General features: G+C 39.8%; 1 protein-coding gene across 8 annotated transcripts in view; it reads left to right on the top strand.

Annotated features, from left to right (window-relative positions):
* ARMC3 (armadillo repeat containing 3) overlaps positions 1 to 13,582 on the top strand; it is a 95,396-nt gene that overhangs the window by 44,074 nt on the left and 37,740 nt on the right. For all 8 annotated transcript variants that reach the window (XM_051834389.2, XM_051834355.2, XM_051834347.2 and 5 more), the window contains 2 exons: positions 4,563 to 4,715; positions 4,803 to 4,908. In XM_051834389.2, the coding sequence (XP_051690349.2) occupies positions 4,563 to 4,715; positions 4,803 to 4,908 (259 nt within the window). The remainder of the gene's footprint in view (positions 1 to 4,562; positions 4,716 to 4,802; positions 4,909 to 13,582) is intronic.

Here is a 13,582-nt window from a genome sequence, read left to right on the forward strand (position 1 = left end):
AAAGCTCATTTCATGATTCTTGGAACTCTAGAAAGATTGGCGACTCCACAAAAATTCAGGGTTTTTTTATGTCTACAAATCACAGTAAATCCTTGAGAGTGAATCTTCTTCTGGCAGGAAGCACAGGGATTTGAGGAAGTCTCTGCATTCGAAGTTTAGCCAGCAGTTCACTTCCCCCTAAGGACTCTGAACTACCTCAACCACAACATTTGTGGGTGTAACTACCCACCTACCCACTTCTTTTAAAATAAAAAATAAATCTTTTAATCCATTTTATTCCAGCTCTCATTTTTAAAAAAGATTTATTTATTTATTTATTTATTTATTTATTTCAAAGGCAGAATGACAGAAGGAGAGGGAAAGACAAAGAGAGATCTTCCATCTGATGATTCATTACCCAAATGCTTACAACAGCCAGGACTGGGCCAGACTGAAGTCTGGAGCCAGGAATCACGTGGGTGGCAGGGGCCCAAATACTTGGGCCGTCATCTCCCGCCTTCCCAGGTACATTAGTAGAGAGCTGGATTGGAAGCAGTGTAACCAGGACTTGAACACATCCTGCAATACAGGATGCTGGCATCTCAAACATCAGCCCAATCCATTGTGTTACAATGCTAGCCCTAGAATTGTCCACTTACCAAAACACAGTACCAGGCCAAAACCAACATCCCTAGGCCCAGTGCTAAAGAATAGATTAGCATATTCCTTGTTTGCCTGATTATTCTCTTCTACTTTGTTGACTTACTTATGTCTTTACTCTGTTCACCTGACCATGTTCACAATAGTCACCTCCCTGCCTGGGTTATAGACACTCCCCGCGTTTTTTTTTTTTTTTTAACTTTTATTTAATGAATATAAATTTCCAAAGTACAGCTTATGGATTACAATGGCTTCCCCCCCATAACTTCGCTCCCACCCGCAACCCTCCCCTTCCCCGCTCCCTCTCCCCTTCCATTCACATCAAGATTCATTTTCAATTCTCTTTATATACAGAAGATCAGTTTAGCATATATTAAGTAAAGATTTCAACAGTTTGCTCCCACACAGAAACACAAAGTGAAAAATACTGTTTGAGTACTAGTTATAGCATTAAATCTCAATGTACAGCACATTAAGGACAGAGATCCTACATGAGGAGTAAGTGCACAGTGACTCCTGTTGTTGACTTAACAAAGTGACACTCTTGTTTATGGCATCAGTAATCACCCTGGGCTCTTGTCATGAGTTGCCAAGGCTATGGAAGCCTTTTGAGTTCACCGACTCTGATCATATTTAGACAAGGCCATGGTCAAAGTGGAAGTTCTCTCCTCCCTTCAGAGAAAGGTACCTCCTTCTTTGATGACCCGTTCTTTCCACTGGGATCTCACTCCCGGAGGTCTTTCATTTAGTTCATTTTTTTTTCCAGAGTGTCTTGGCTTTCCATGCCTGAAATACTCTCATGGGCTCTTCAGCCGGATCCGCATGCCTTAAGGGCTGATTCTGAGGCCAGAGTGCTGTTTAGGACACCTACCATTCTATGGCTCTGCTGTGTATCTCGCTTCCCATGTTGGATCGTTCTCTCCCTTTTTTATTCTATCAGTTAGTATTTGCAGACACTAGTCTTGTTTATGTGTTCCCTTTGGCTCTTAGTCCTATCATTATGATCAATTGTGAACAGAAATTGATCACTGGGACTAGTGAGATGGCATTGGTACATGCCACCTTGATGGGATTGAATTGGAATCCCCTGGTATGTTTCTAACTCCACCACTTGGGGAAGTCAGCTTGAGCATGTCCCGAATTGCACATCTCTTCCCTCTCTTATTCCCACTCTTATATTTAACAGGGATCACTTTTCAGTTAAGTTTCAACACTTAAGAATAACTGTGTATTGATTACAGTATTCAACCAAAAGTATTAAGTAGAACAAACAAAAAAAATACTAAGAGGGATAACGTATTAAGTTGTTCATCAACAGTCAGGGCAAGGGCTGATCAAGTCACCGTTTCTCATAGTGTTCATTTCACTTTAACAGGTTTCAGATATTAGTTACTGAAAACTATGAAGAATTACATATATTTTAAAACATTTTAGGAGTCACATACTTGAGATTTAAGTGTTATTTGCAGTTTTTTTATGAAACACAATTAGTGAGTGCCTAGATTCTAATGTTAAATAAAAAGGAACATAGGATTAAAATATTAGCATTATATAATGTGGTTCATGATTGGTTTAAGTTACTTAGCCTGTGCCGGTTCTGGCTAGATTTCATGGTATAAAATTTGAGGATATGGTTCCATCTGAATCTGATAGTGCACCTGTGAAAAATTTTTGAATTGTTACTAAATGAAGAGAGAACTCATATCTTAACTTTAAAATGGAAATCAAGTTGCTATTAATTTCTGAAAAATTCTAAAAGGTGTTAGTTAAAATATGCATAAGTAATGAATTAGCTCCACATGTAAACGTTATAGTCTAGATTATTATCAGCAATTTTTGCAAAGATTCTTGTTTTAACAGATTATTCTCCTCTTGTATATTAACATCCTAAGAACACATTCACACATTCTTCTATTTTAATCATGAAAGATGACTTTATGAATGTCAATTTTATAAGCTTTATCAAGGTTATTAATAAAAAGTAAAATCTGTAAAAATATCTTGGGGGAACTGTAAATAAGTTTTTTTTAATTTATTTGATAGATAGAGTTAGACAGTGAGACAAAGAGAAAGGTCTTCCTTCCATTGGTTCGCCTCGCCAAATGGTCGCTACGGCCGGAGCTACAACGATCCAAAGCCAGGAGCCAGGTGCTTCGTCCTGGTCTCCCATGTGGGTGCAGGTGCCCAAGCACTTGGGCCATCCTCCACTGCCTTCCTGGGCCACAGCAGAGAGCTGGACTGGAAGAGGAGCAGCCAGGACTAGAACCCGGCGCCCATATGGGATGCCGGCGCCACAGTGGAGGATTAACCTAGTGAGCCACAATGCCAGCCCAGAACTATAAATAATTTAGCAGAGTTATTTGTAAACTATTTCTTTCCACACTAGTCTTGGTAACTCCTTGGGCACTAAATACCTTTTCTAGTATACACTTGAATAGGTAATAACTTCTTTAGATTTAGCTAGAACATAAAATAAAAATTATTTAAAACTGAAAATAAACACAACAGAAGTTAGATGTTAATGCTCCAATTTAGCTTAAGGGAATATTTAATGTATGGTAAATAAATTGACAATTACAAAAAATTAAACTAAAGGAGAGAAATAATGCTTAAGAAACAAAACCATATCAAAATACATTACTTTCAAATTTAGTGTTTCCTAATTGAATGAATCATAACTGTGTTTTTATTTACTTTTTAAATATGTATTTTATTTATTTGAGAGAGTTACAGAGAGAGAGAAGGAGGGAGAGAGAGAGAGAGAGAGAGAGAGAGAGAGAGAGAGCTTCTATCCACCGGTTCACTCTCCAAATGGTCACAAAGGCCAGAGCTGAGCAGAGCCAAAGCCAGGAGCCAGGAGCTTATTTTGGGTCTCCCACATGGGTGCAGGGGCCCAAGGAATTGAGCCATCCTCTGCTGCATTCTCGGGCACATAAGCAGGGAGCTGGATAGGAAGTGGAGCAGCTAGGACTCGAACCGGTGCCCACATGGGATGCTGGCACAGCAGGTGGATGCTTCACCTGCTGTACCACAGCGCTTGCCCCATAACTGCTTTGAAATAAAGAAAACTATTCTAATGTATTTTTGGATTATCTAAGTGGATTACAAGAAATTGTTTAAATTTTTGCTACTTAAGTATGTATTGCGTATTCAGATAAAAGGTAACTATGACTCTTCAAGTTTCTTGAGACTTGGGATCATGCTTTAGTACCTTTTTTTATTTTCTTCTCTGCTCTTCACCTGCAATTTTTTCTTATTTTTATTTTTTAAGATCTATTTATTTATTTGAAAGGCACAGCGACAGAAAGCAAGAGAGACAGAGAAAGAGAGAGAGAGAGAGATCTTCGATCTGCTGGTTCACTCCCCAAATTGTCACAACAGCCAGGTCACAGCCATGCTGAAGGCAGAAACCAGGACCTCCATCCTGGTCCTGGATGCTAGTGTCCCAAGCAGCGGTGTAACCCACTGCACCACAGTGTCAGCCTGTTTTCCGAAGTCTTAAGCATCTAGCTCACCAATTAATACATCTTCAAATCTTGGGTTTTGTGTTTAAAACAGCTATCAAATAAATAAGATTTTGCCTTTATTGAGAAGATAGTCTATTTGAATATTAAGCAATATATGTCAACACATGATTGATGTTAAATGAGTTTTGCTAAAGCTGAAAAGTTGCCTCTTGTTTTGGAATTTTCTTTGCAATAGTATTGATATCATGTAAGGGAATAGGGGAAAATGCAACATCCGTGACTCATTTTGCATAATTTTGTGTTCTAAAGGTTTAGTAGGTATAGATTTTGTTTAGTTTAGACTGATACTAAAGCTAGTAAATGGTTTGACTTCCTATCATACTTTGGGTGGGTGAGCAGTAATACCTACACAGTTTTGCAGTAAAATTCTGATTTTTTCCCTTTCTTTTATGAAAGCTGAAAATAGAAAATTCTTTCATGAACAAGAGGTTGAAAAGTGTCTTGTAACCCTTTTGGGTTCTGAAAGTGATGGAACTAAAATTGCTGCTTCCCAAGCTATTTCGGTAATGTGTGAGAGTTCGGGCAGCAAACGTCTTTTCAATAATCATGGTAAGCAAACAGGAAACAAAAACTTTAGGTTACCATGTCCCAGTACACATGGATATACATTTTTAAGTCACGTTTCTTTCTATGCAGGGATTCCACAGTTGATTCAGTTGCTAAAAAGTGACAATGAAGAGGTGAGGGAAGCTGCAGCTCTAGCCCTGGCAAACCTCACCACTTGCAATCCTGCTAGTGCAAAGTAAGTACAGAAACACAGTACAGCACGGCCGGCACCGCGGCTCACTTGGCTAATCCTCCACCTGCAGCGCCGGCACCCTGGGGTTCTAGTCCTGGTTGGGGCCCTGGATTTTGTTCCGGTTGCTCCTCTTCCAGTCCAGCTCTCTTCTGTGGCCTGGGAGTGCAGTGGAGGATGGCCCAGGTCCTTGGGCCCTGCACCCACATGGGAGACCAGGAGGAAGCACCTGGCTCCTGGCTTTGGATCAGCATGGTGCGCCAGCCGTAGCGGCCATTGTGGGGTGAACCAACGGAAGGAAGACCTTTCTCTCTCTTTCTCTCTCTCTAACTCTGCCTGTCAAAAAAAAAAAAAAAAAAAAGGAAAGAAACACAGTACAGCAAGTTTGTGGAAAATAAATATTATGAAAGAACTATCAGTTTCAAAAGCATTTTGCACCAAAATAAACATCTTTTCATTGCATTTTCTGTGAACATTTTGACTATCTTCTATTTCACACTTTGAAATGTTCTGAATTTAATAGTTTATATTTTCAAGATAATTTGCATATTATTTCATGTGTTCTGTCTTGGTTTATACTTTTGGATCCCTCATGAAAATAGGGTCACCAGGTGCTTGTTTTTCAACAGTATTATTGCTGTGGAGTTGGGGCTACCCAACTGGATTTATTCCAAGTTCTTACATAAGAGAAGGATCAAATCAGAGACAGATAAAGTGTGAGAATGGGACAGGGTTTATCTAAAGAGATTAAAGAGATAGTTCATACTCAGAAGGAGTGTGGGAAGCCTCCCTTCATGAAGAGAGAAGGGGCTGCCCTCCCCAAGCTTGGTCACCCCTTTTAAGGGGTGGCAGTAATGTCCTAATTGGAATTTGGGTGAATGGGGTTCAGTGCAAGTGGTGATCTCCAAGACAGTTTCGTGGCATCTCCACATGGAGCTCAGCATACGTGTGGCCATCATGGTGTCCTGTGCTTGATGGGGGAGCCCATGATCAAGAGAAAGTGAGTGTGCCATGCCTGTAGCCATTTTGGATCTACACTGTAGGGGTGTGGTTTTAGCAGTGCAAGGCTGCCTCAAGAAGACAGCTAGTTCCTTAGTTCCTTAACCAGCTCCCTGCCTAGCCCACATCACTACAAAATCTCTCAAAATGTTTTCAAGTTTGTTAGGAAAATACACAGGCCTTTTTAAAAAAAGTTAATTAATTTGAGTCATAGTCAGAGAGAGTGAGCTCTCATTCCCCGGTTCACTTCCCCAAATGCTCAGCCAGGTTGAAACTGGGCTGGAGCTCAGCCCAGGTCTCCCATGCTGTCAGTGGATCTGACTGCGAGAGGCTCTAACTTCCTCTCTGTTAAAATTCCCATCAAATCCCTTCTGTCTTAAAAGCTTGAGAATTGACGGTAAAACTACTACTCAAACAGTACTCTCTCTTTTGTGTATCTGTGTGGGTGCAGTCTGTTGAAATCTTTACTTAGTATATACTAAGTTGATCTTCTGTATATAAAGATAATTGAAAATGAATCTTGATAGAGAATGGGATGGGAGAGGGAGTGCGAGATGGGATGGTTGCGGGTGGGAGGGAGGTTATGGAGGGAAAAGCCACAACAATTCAAAAGTTGTACTTTGTAAATTTATATTTATTAAATAAAAAAAGCTTGGGTACCAGATAATCAAACTTTGTCAATGTTATATAAAAGCCATAAAGAATGACCTGAGGCCTCTCCTCTAAGTGCATAATTTGGCTTCTCAGAGAGTTCTGGAGATATGAAGTTTCCAGATATTTAAGTTATGGGTTAGTGAAATTGTAGCTTAAAGATTACCAAACACAAATTCCTATAGTTACAAGTCAGATATAGAGTAAAATGATGAAGATATTCTGGAAGTACTCTTGACTTCCAGTAGTATTTTCCTTATGTCTTTTGGACTCACCACCCTCTTGCTTGGAATGCTTTGTCCCAGTAAGCCTGCAGCTCACACTCTTACCCACTTCAAGTCTCTGTTCAGATGTCACCTTGGCTAAGAGGCCTAATATTGCCACAGTGCTTAGACTGCACCCACACATGCATATTGTCCATCCTCCTTCTCTGCTGCCATTTCTTCAGATGCTTAGTATTTTCGAACATAATGTGTAACTCACCTATCCCATTATTATTTATGTTCTGTCTGCCCACCACCAGCAGCCATGAAGGAAGCAACCTCTACTTATTTAATTCACTGTTAATAACCCAAGCATTGGGAACAGTGCTCGTCCTATAGTAGGTAGATATTTGGGGTAAAATAGCCTTAGATTAAAAATATAGACAAAAAGAAAAGGACAGTGTAAAACACACAAAAATTATTTGACATTGGCCATTACACATAACTTAAAGTAGACAGTAACCATCACTGTTGTTTGTTTTTACATAATTTTTGTGGGCAATGAATACATTAATTTCCAATACAGGTTCTTGTCTCCCATAGAAGTAAAAACACTAAGCAGAGACTGGTATTGTGTACAAATAGGAACAGGATTTATTTAGCAGTGAGGAAATAAATACACATTCACACATGAGTGTGGGCCACCCCATGCAGAAATGCCCAACATGAGTGGGCCAAAGAGTTGCCCGTAAACAAGGGAGGGAGGAAAAAACCAAAAACAGAACCTCTGAGTGGGAGAGGTCTATCCAAGACCAGGGTGGAAAGAGAGAAAACGAGAGTGGCACTTACAAGTACCTCTACCTCTTTTTATAAAGGAAGGGAATGATACCCCAATCAGATATACAACTCAGGTGGGGTGTGAGTGTGCACCCTGGTCCCAGATGCAACAAATGCATCCTGGGAACATGGACATATCAAACAAACAGTTAAAGAGACAGCACCAGTTTGCAAAGACAAGAGTCCAACTCACCTAAATTTTTAACTAACTGGTTACACCATATCAATTCAACCTCAGAAGCAACAGTGGAGGCTTATCTATAACAATATTTAATTGACACTTTTCACCCATTATTGTCTGCAGGAAAATGTTTACTTAAAATGAGTAAAATATTGAAAAGTAATAAGAATAAAATAACCATTTAAAGGCATAGTATAAGGACAAAAATAGCCAGATTCACTCATCGAAAATGAAAGGAGGGGAAAGGAAAGTTATTTTAAGCGAATAAATTAAAAGTGAGAATATTTTTTAAAAAAAAGTCCCTATATGAAGGAATAGTTGAAAGTGGAAACAGGGGCCAGCGCCGTGGCTCACTTGGTTAATCCTCCACCTGCAGCACCAGCATCCCATATGGGCCCCAGGTTCTAGTCCCGGTTGCTCCTCTTCCAGTCCAGCTCTCTGCTGTGGCCTAGGAGGGCAGTGGAGGATGGCCCAAGTGCTTGGGTGCCTGAATCCACATGGGAGACCAGAAAGAAGCACCTGGCTCCTGGCTTCAGATTGGCACAGTGCCAACCATAGTGGCCATCTGGGGAGTGAACCAACAGAAGGAAGACCTTTCTCTCCATCTCTCTTTCACTGTCTATAACTCTACCTGTCAAATAAATTAAAAAAAAATAAAAAAGAAAGTGGAAACAAACAAGCAATTATAACTTTTAGATAAAAATGTAATTCATTTAGCTAATTTAGACAGATATCCTTTTGGTACACTGAAATTCTCTGACATTTTTTAATTTATAATACTTTTGGGAAATGTGAAAATTTTTAATTTTTGAAATAATAAAAATTTTCAGCTTAATTTCCTTCAATAATGTTTTAAAATATTATTTTAGTTACACTGGGGAGTGCTTCATGTTAAATTAACATGAATTTCATTAAAATACGGTGCAACTCTTGTATTATTTTTTCTGTCCTTTTCCCAACTTCCTCCATTTATAAACTACCAATTAGGGTCAGTAGGAAACCACAGTTACCTTCATTGTTAGGAGAGAAAATAGAACTTTTCTGAAACCATTTTCCTTTTTCAAACTTATTTATTTATTTTTACTTATTTGAAAGGCAGAATGATAGAGGAGGAGAGACATCCACTGGCTCATTCATCAAATGCCGTACAGAAGGCTAGGCCGTACAGAAGCCAGGAGCCGGTAACTAAATCCAGGCATTCCATATCTGCGGCAGGAACCCAAGCACTTGAGATATCACCTACTCCCACCCGGGTGTGCACCATCAGAAATCTAGAATGGAATTCTGAATGGGAATCAGAGTGGGGACTGAAACATTTTACTTTATCAAAACCCTTATGTAACAAAGATAATAACAGCAAAACTTTATCATTAATTCCAAACTATACATCAAGCTTATTCCATGAGTTTGCATTTCATCTGAAGAAGAAAACTAAATTTTTATTTTGTAAATCTTGTTGGATTATTTCTATGGCCTGTGTTTCTTGGATAAAAATTATTCTCAGGGACCAGCATTGTGGCATACCGGGTAAAGCCACTGCCTGCAGTGCTAATATCTCATATGGGCGCCGGTTTGAGGCCCAGCTGCTCCACTTCTGATCCAGCTCTCTGCTGTTGCCTGGGAAAGCAGTAGAAAATGACACCCATTTTCTACTGCACCCATGTGGGAGACCCGGAAGAAGCTCCTGGCTCCTGGCTTCGGTTAGGCACAGCCCCAGCTGTTGCGGCCAATTAGGGAGTGAACCAACGGATGAAAGACTCTCTCTCTCTCTCTCTCTGACTCTCTCTGTGTAACTCTGACTTTCAAATAAATAAATAAATCTTTAACAACATTATTCTCAGTGACAGAATTACTTATTTAAGTGAATCTGTGAGTGTTCCCCAAAGTATAGTCTACGGATGGGGTATAAAAATTTATTTTTCATGAGACCCACATTGCAGCAAGTTAGCATCCCATATGAGAGGATTTTATTGTTGAGTTTTTTTTTAAACATTTATTTTATTTATTTGAAAGACAGAGTTACAGAGAGAGGTAGAGACACAGAGAGAGGTCTTCCATCTGCTGGTTCACTCCCAAATGACTGAAATGACCAGAGCTGCGCCTTCCGAAGCCAGGAGCCAGGAGCTTCTTCCAGGTTTCCCACATGGGTGCAGGGGCCCAAGGACTTGGGCCATCTTCTACTGATTTCCCAGGCCATGGCAGAGAGCTGTATTGGAAGTGGAGCAACTGGGACTAGAACTGGCGCCCATATGGGATGCTGGAGCTTCAGGCTAGGGCTTTAACACGCTGCACCACAGCACCGGCCCCTGTTGAGGCTTTTAAAAAGCTAATATCCTGTTTGTGTGGTTAGCAGTTGCTGTGTTTGTGTTTGTCCTTTTTTAAGCTGCAGTCATTTCAAAATGCTTTCTTACATTCATTATACTGATTGCGAATAGCTGGAGTGCTAGATAGTGACTATCTGATGTTATATAAACATATAAGATACATATGATACACTAGAGCAACACAAACTTAAATCTCATTGCTATCAAAGTTTCTGTAGAGTTGATTTTTACTCTTGAATGTGTATGAAGGAACTTTAAAAAGTATGTGAAAAAATGGAATCAGAAGATGAGTTTAAAGGTGCAATACATTAAATACAATGATCTGTCAAACTTGTCTCCTATTTACATATATGAAATGATATAGACAAATGTTTGTATACATTCCTATATATGTTGCTTATTGTTTTTCAGTTTACATTGTAAACTTTTGATTAAACTCCATCTGGATGCAGACTAATGATAGCAATGATCAGAAGTATTTTTAGGGGGTGGCATTGCAGTGTAGCAGGTAAAGCCACCCCTGTGTGCAGCCATTACCCTACAGGCACCAGTTTGTGTTCTGGCTGCTCCACTACCAATCCAGCTCCCTGCTAATGGCCTGGGAAAAGCAGCAGAAGATGGCCCATATGTTTGGGTGTTTGGGCCCCTGCCACCCATGTGGAAGGCCAGAAAGAAGTTCCTGGCTCCTGGGTTCCACCTGGCCCAGCCCAGCCCTGGCCATTGTGGTCATCTGGGGAGTGAAGTAGCAGATAGAAGATCTCTCTCTCTCTCTCTCTCTCTCTCTCTCTCTTTCTCCCCCCTCTGGTCTTCTCCCCTCTCCTCTTCTCTCCCTCTATGACTATCAAGTAAAATTATTGTGAAAACATTTGTACCTAATTCTGGATTTTATAACAAAGCAGATTGACTTTTGTCGCATAATCACATACTATTTAAGAAATTATGCTTTTAAAATATGATAGCCTTCAGCTTGTGTACATATTACAGAGAAAAATAGAATGTCCAGGGTTTGAGGTAAACAAAATCAATGTTAAACTAAAAATTCTCAACTGGTTACTGGAGAAATAAATTATGGTATATATTCACTATGGAATAATATATTATACAGTAATAAAAATGATATCCTGTCTTTTACAACAAAATGGATGCAACTGGAAACCATTATATATATTATATATATTTATTTATGTATAATATTATATATATTTAGTGAAATAAGTCAGTCCCGAAAAGACAAATACCGTATGTTTTCACTAAACCATGGTAATTAATAGGGTACCTAAAATGTAATCTATAAGAGTGTGACATTTTGATATTCAATGATTATTTACAGTCCTTGTTGAGGAACAGTGTTTTTTTCTTCATACTATTTGTTGAACTCTTTACTTAGTTTAGGGTTAGTTGTAGGGGTATACAATTAATTGAAAATAGATGTTTGTAAAAATTAAGAATGGGAATAGGAGAGGGAGGAGAAGGAAGGGTGGTAGCGTGGGCAGGAGGGGAGGGTGGGAAGTATCACTGTGTGCCTGTTTCTGTATGTAGGAAATACATGAAATTTATATACCTTAAATTTTAAAAAAGAAAAAAAGTTCATGAAGTTAGTTTTTGAAGTAAGAATATGAGTTTGGGGGTCCATTGTGGCACAGCAAGTTAAGACACCGTCTGTGATGCCAGCTTCATGAGTGCCAGTTCAAGTTCTGGTTACTCCACTTCTGATCCAGCTCCCTGTTAAGGTGCCTGGGAAAACAGTGGGAAATGGCCCAAGTACTCAGGCCCTGACCACCCATGTGGGAGACCCAGATGGGGTTCTGGGCTCCTGGCTTCAGCCTGGCCCAGTACTGGCCATTGCAGCCATTTGACCAGTGAACAAACAGATGGAAGGACTCTCTCTCTCTCTCTCTCTCTCATCCTGCTTTTCAAATAAAAATAAAAGTAAAAGTAAAAAAACATGATTTTGACTTTCCATCATAATGATTTAGTCTCAGTTATTGTTTTTGGACTTCAATGGAGCTGCACATAGCAAATTATGGACAGATATACACATATGCTGCAAATTGTTCTCAATAGGGAGTGTGTGGTTTGTCTTTCTGTGCAGACTTTTATATTCAATGTACTAAAATCTTTTTTCCACTATGTACTGTTTTCTCTGGTGTCTTATTTTTTTTATTTTTATTTTAGAAAAATTAGGCTTCCTATTTACCATGGCTTTATTCCTGGGTGCATCCTTCCTTTTCCCTTTTCCCTTTTCTCTTTCTTTCTTTCTTTCTTTCTTTCTTTCTTTCTTTCTTTCTTTCTTTCTTTCTTTCCTTCCTTCCTTCCTTCCTTCCTTCCTTCCTTCCTTCCTTCCTTCCTTCCAAGGTTTATTTATTTATTTGAAAGGCAGGGTTAGATAAAGACAGGAAGAGACAGAAAAAGAGATCTTCCATCTGCTGGTCCACTCCCCAAATGGCCACAACGCCGGGGCTGGTCAGGGCCACAGCCAGAAACCTGGGACTCCATCCGGGTCTCCCACATGGGTGGACCATCCTCTGCTGCTTCCCCAGGAGCATTATCAGGGAGCTGGATCAGAGGTAGAGCATCCATGGCTTTACCCAGAGCCCACAGGGCATGTTGGGCAGCTTAAGTGGCTATGCCACAATGCCAGCCCAAATCTTAGATGATGTTAAGCAGATATATTTTTATGTACTTCCATTTGTCTCCATAAAGAGCAAATAAAAGAGCAGAAAGTAGAGATATAAATTAACCAAGGCAAAATATGCCTACATCTAGGAGAAAGAAAGACGCTAAGTCAAAGCAGAAAGGCTAAGAAACCAGGCACATCTGATGCAAATCTCTACATTTCAATGACCCAATTTTTCTTAGCTTTTAATAAGAAAAACAGTTTGGGGGAATTTATTCTTTTTATTTATTAATTTTAAATTAATATAAACAGTGGGGCTGGCGCCGTGGCTCACTTGGTTAATCCTCTGCCTGCAGCGCTGGCATCCCATATGGGCACCCGTTCTAGTCCCGGCTGCTCTTCTTCCAGGCCAGCTCTCTGCTGTGGTCCGGGAGTGCAGTGGAGGATGGCCCAAGTGTTTGGGCCCTGCATCCACATGGGAGACCAGGAGGAAGCACTTGGCTCCTGGCTTCGGATCGGCGCAGCGCGCTGGCCGTAGCAGCCATTTGGGGGGTGAACCAATGGAAGGAAGACTTTTCTCTCTGTCTCTCTCTGTCTATAACTCTGCCTGTCAATTAAGAAAATTAATATAAACAGTAAACAGCAGGTTTCAAGTAGTTCATAGATACAATTATAATATGATGATACTTCCCCTTCCACCTCCTTCATTTCTCTTCTAATTTTTGTAATAATATATTTATACTCACAGGCTGAATGTTCCATTAAATGAAGAGTTCAATGAGTAAAAAGTAGAAAGACCACTATTCAGCAGAAATATATACAAAGACTATAAGCAATAATCAAATCCCAGGATGTCACTTTCACTCAT

Source organism: Oryctolagus cuniculus, chromosome 2 (genome assembly GCF_964237555.1).
Source record: "Oryctolagus cuniculus chromosome 2, mOryCun1.1, whole genome shotgun sequence".
NCBI lineage: Eukaryota > Metazoa > Chordata > Mammalia > Lagomorpha > Leporidae > Oryctolagus > Oryctolagus cuniculus.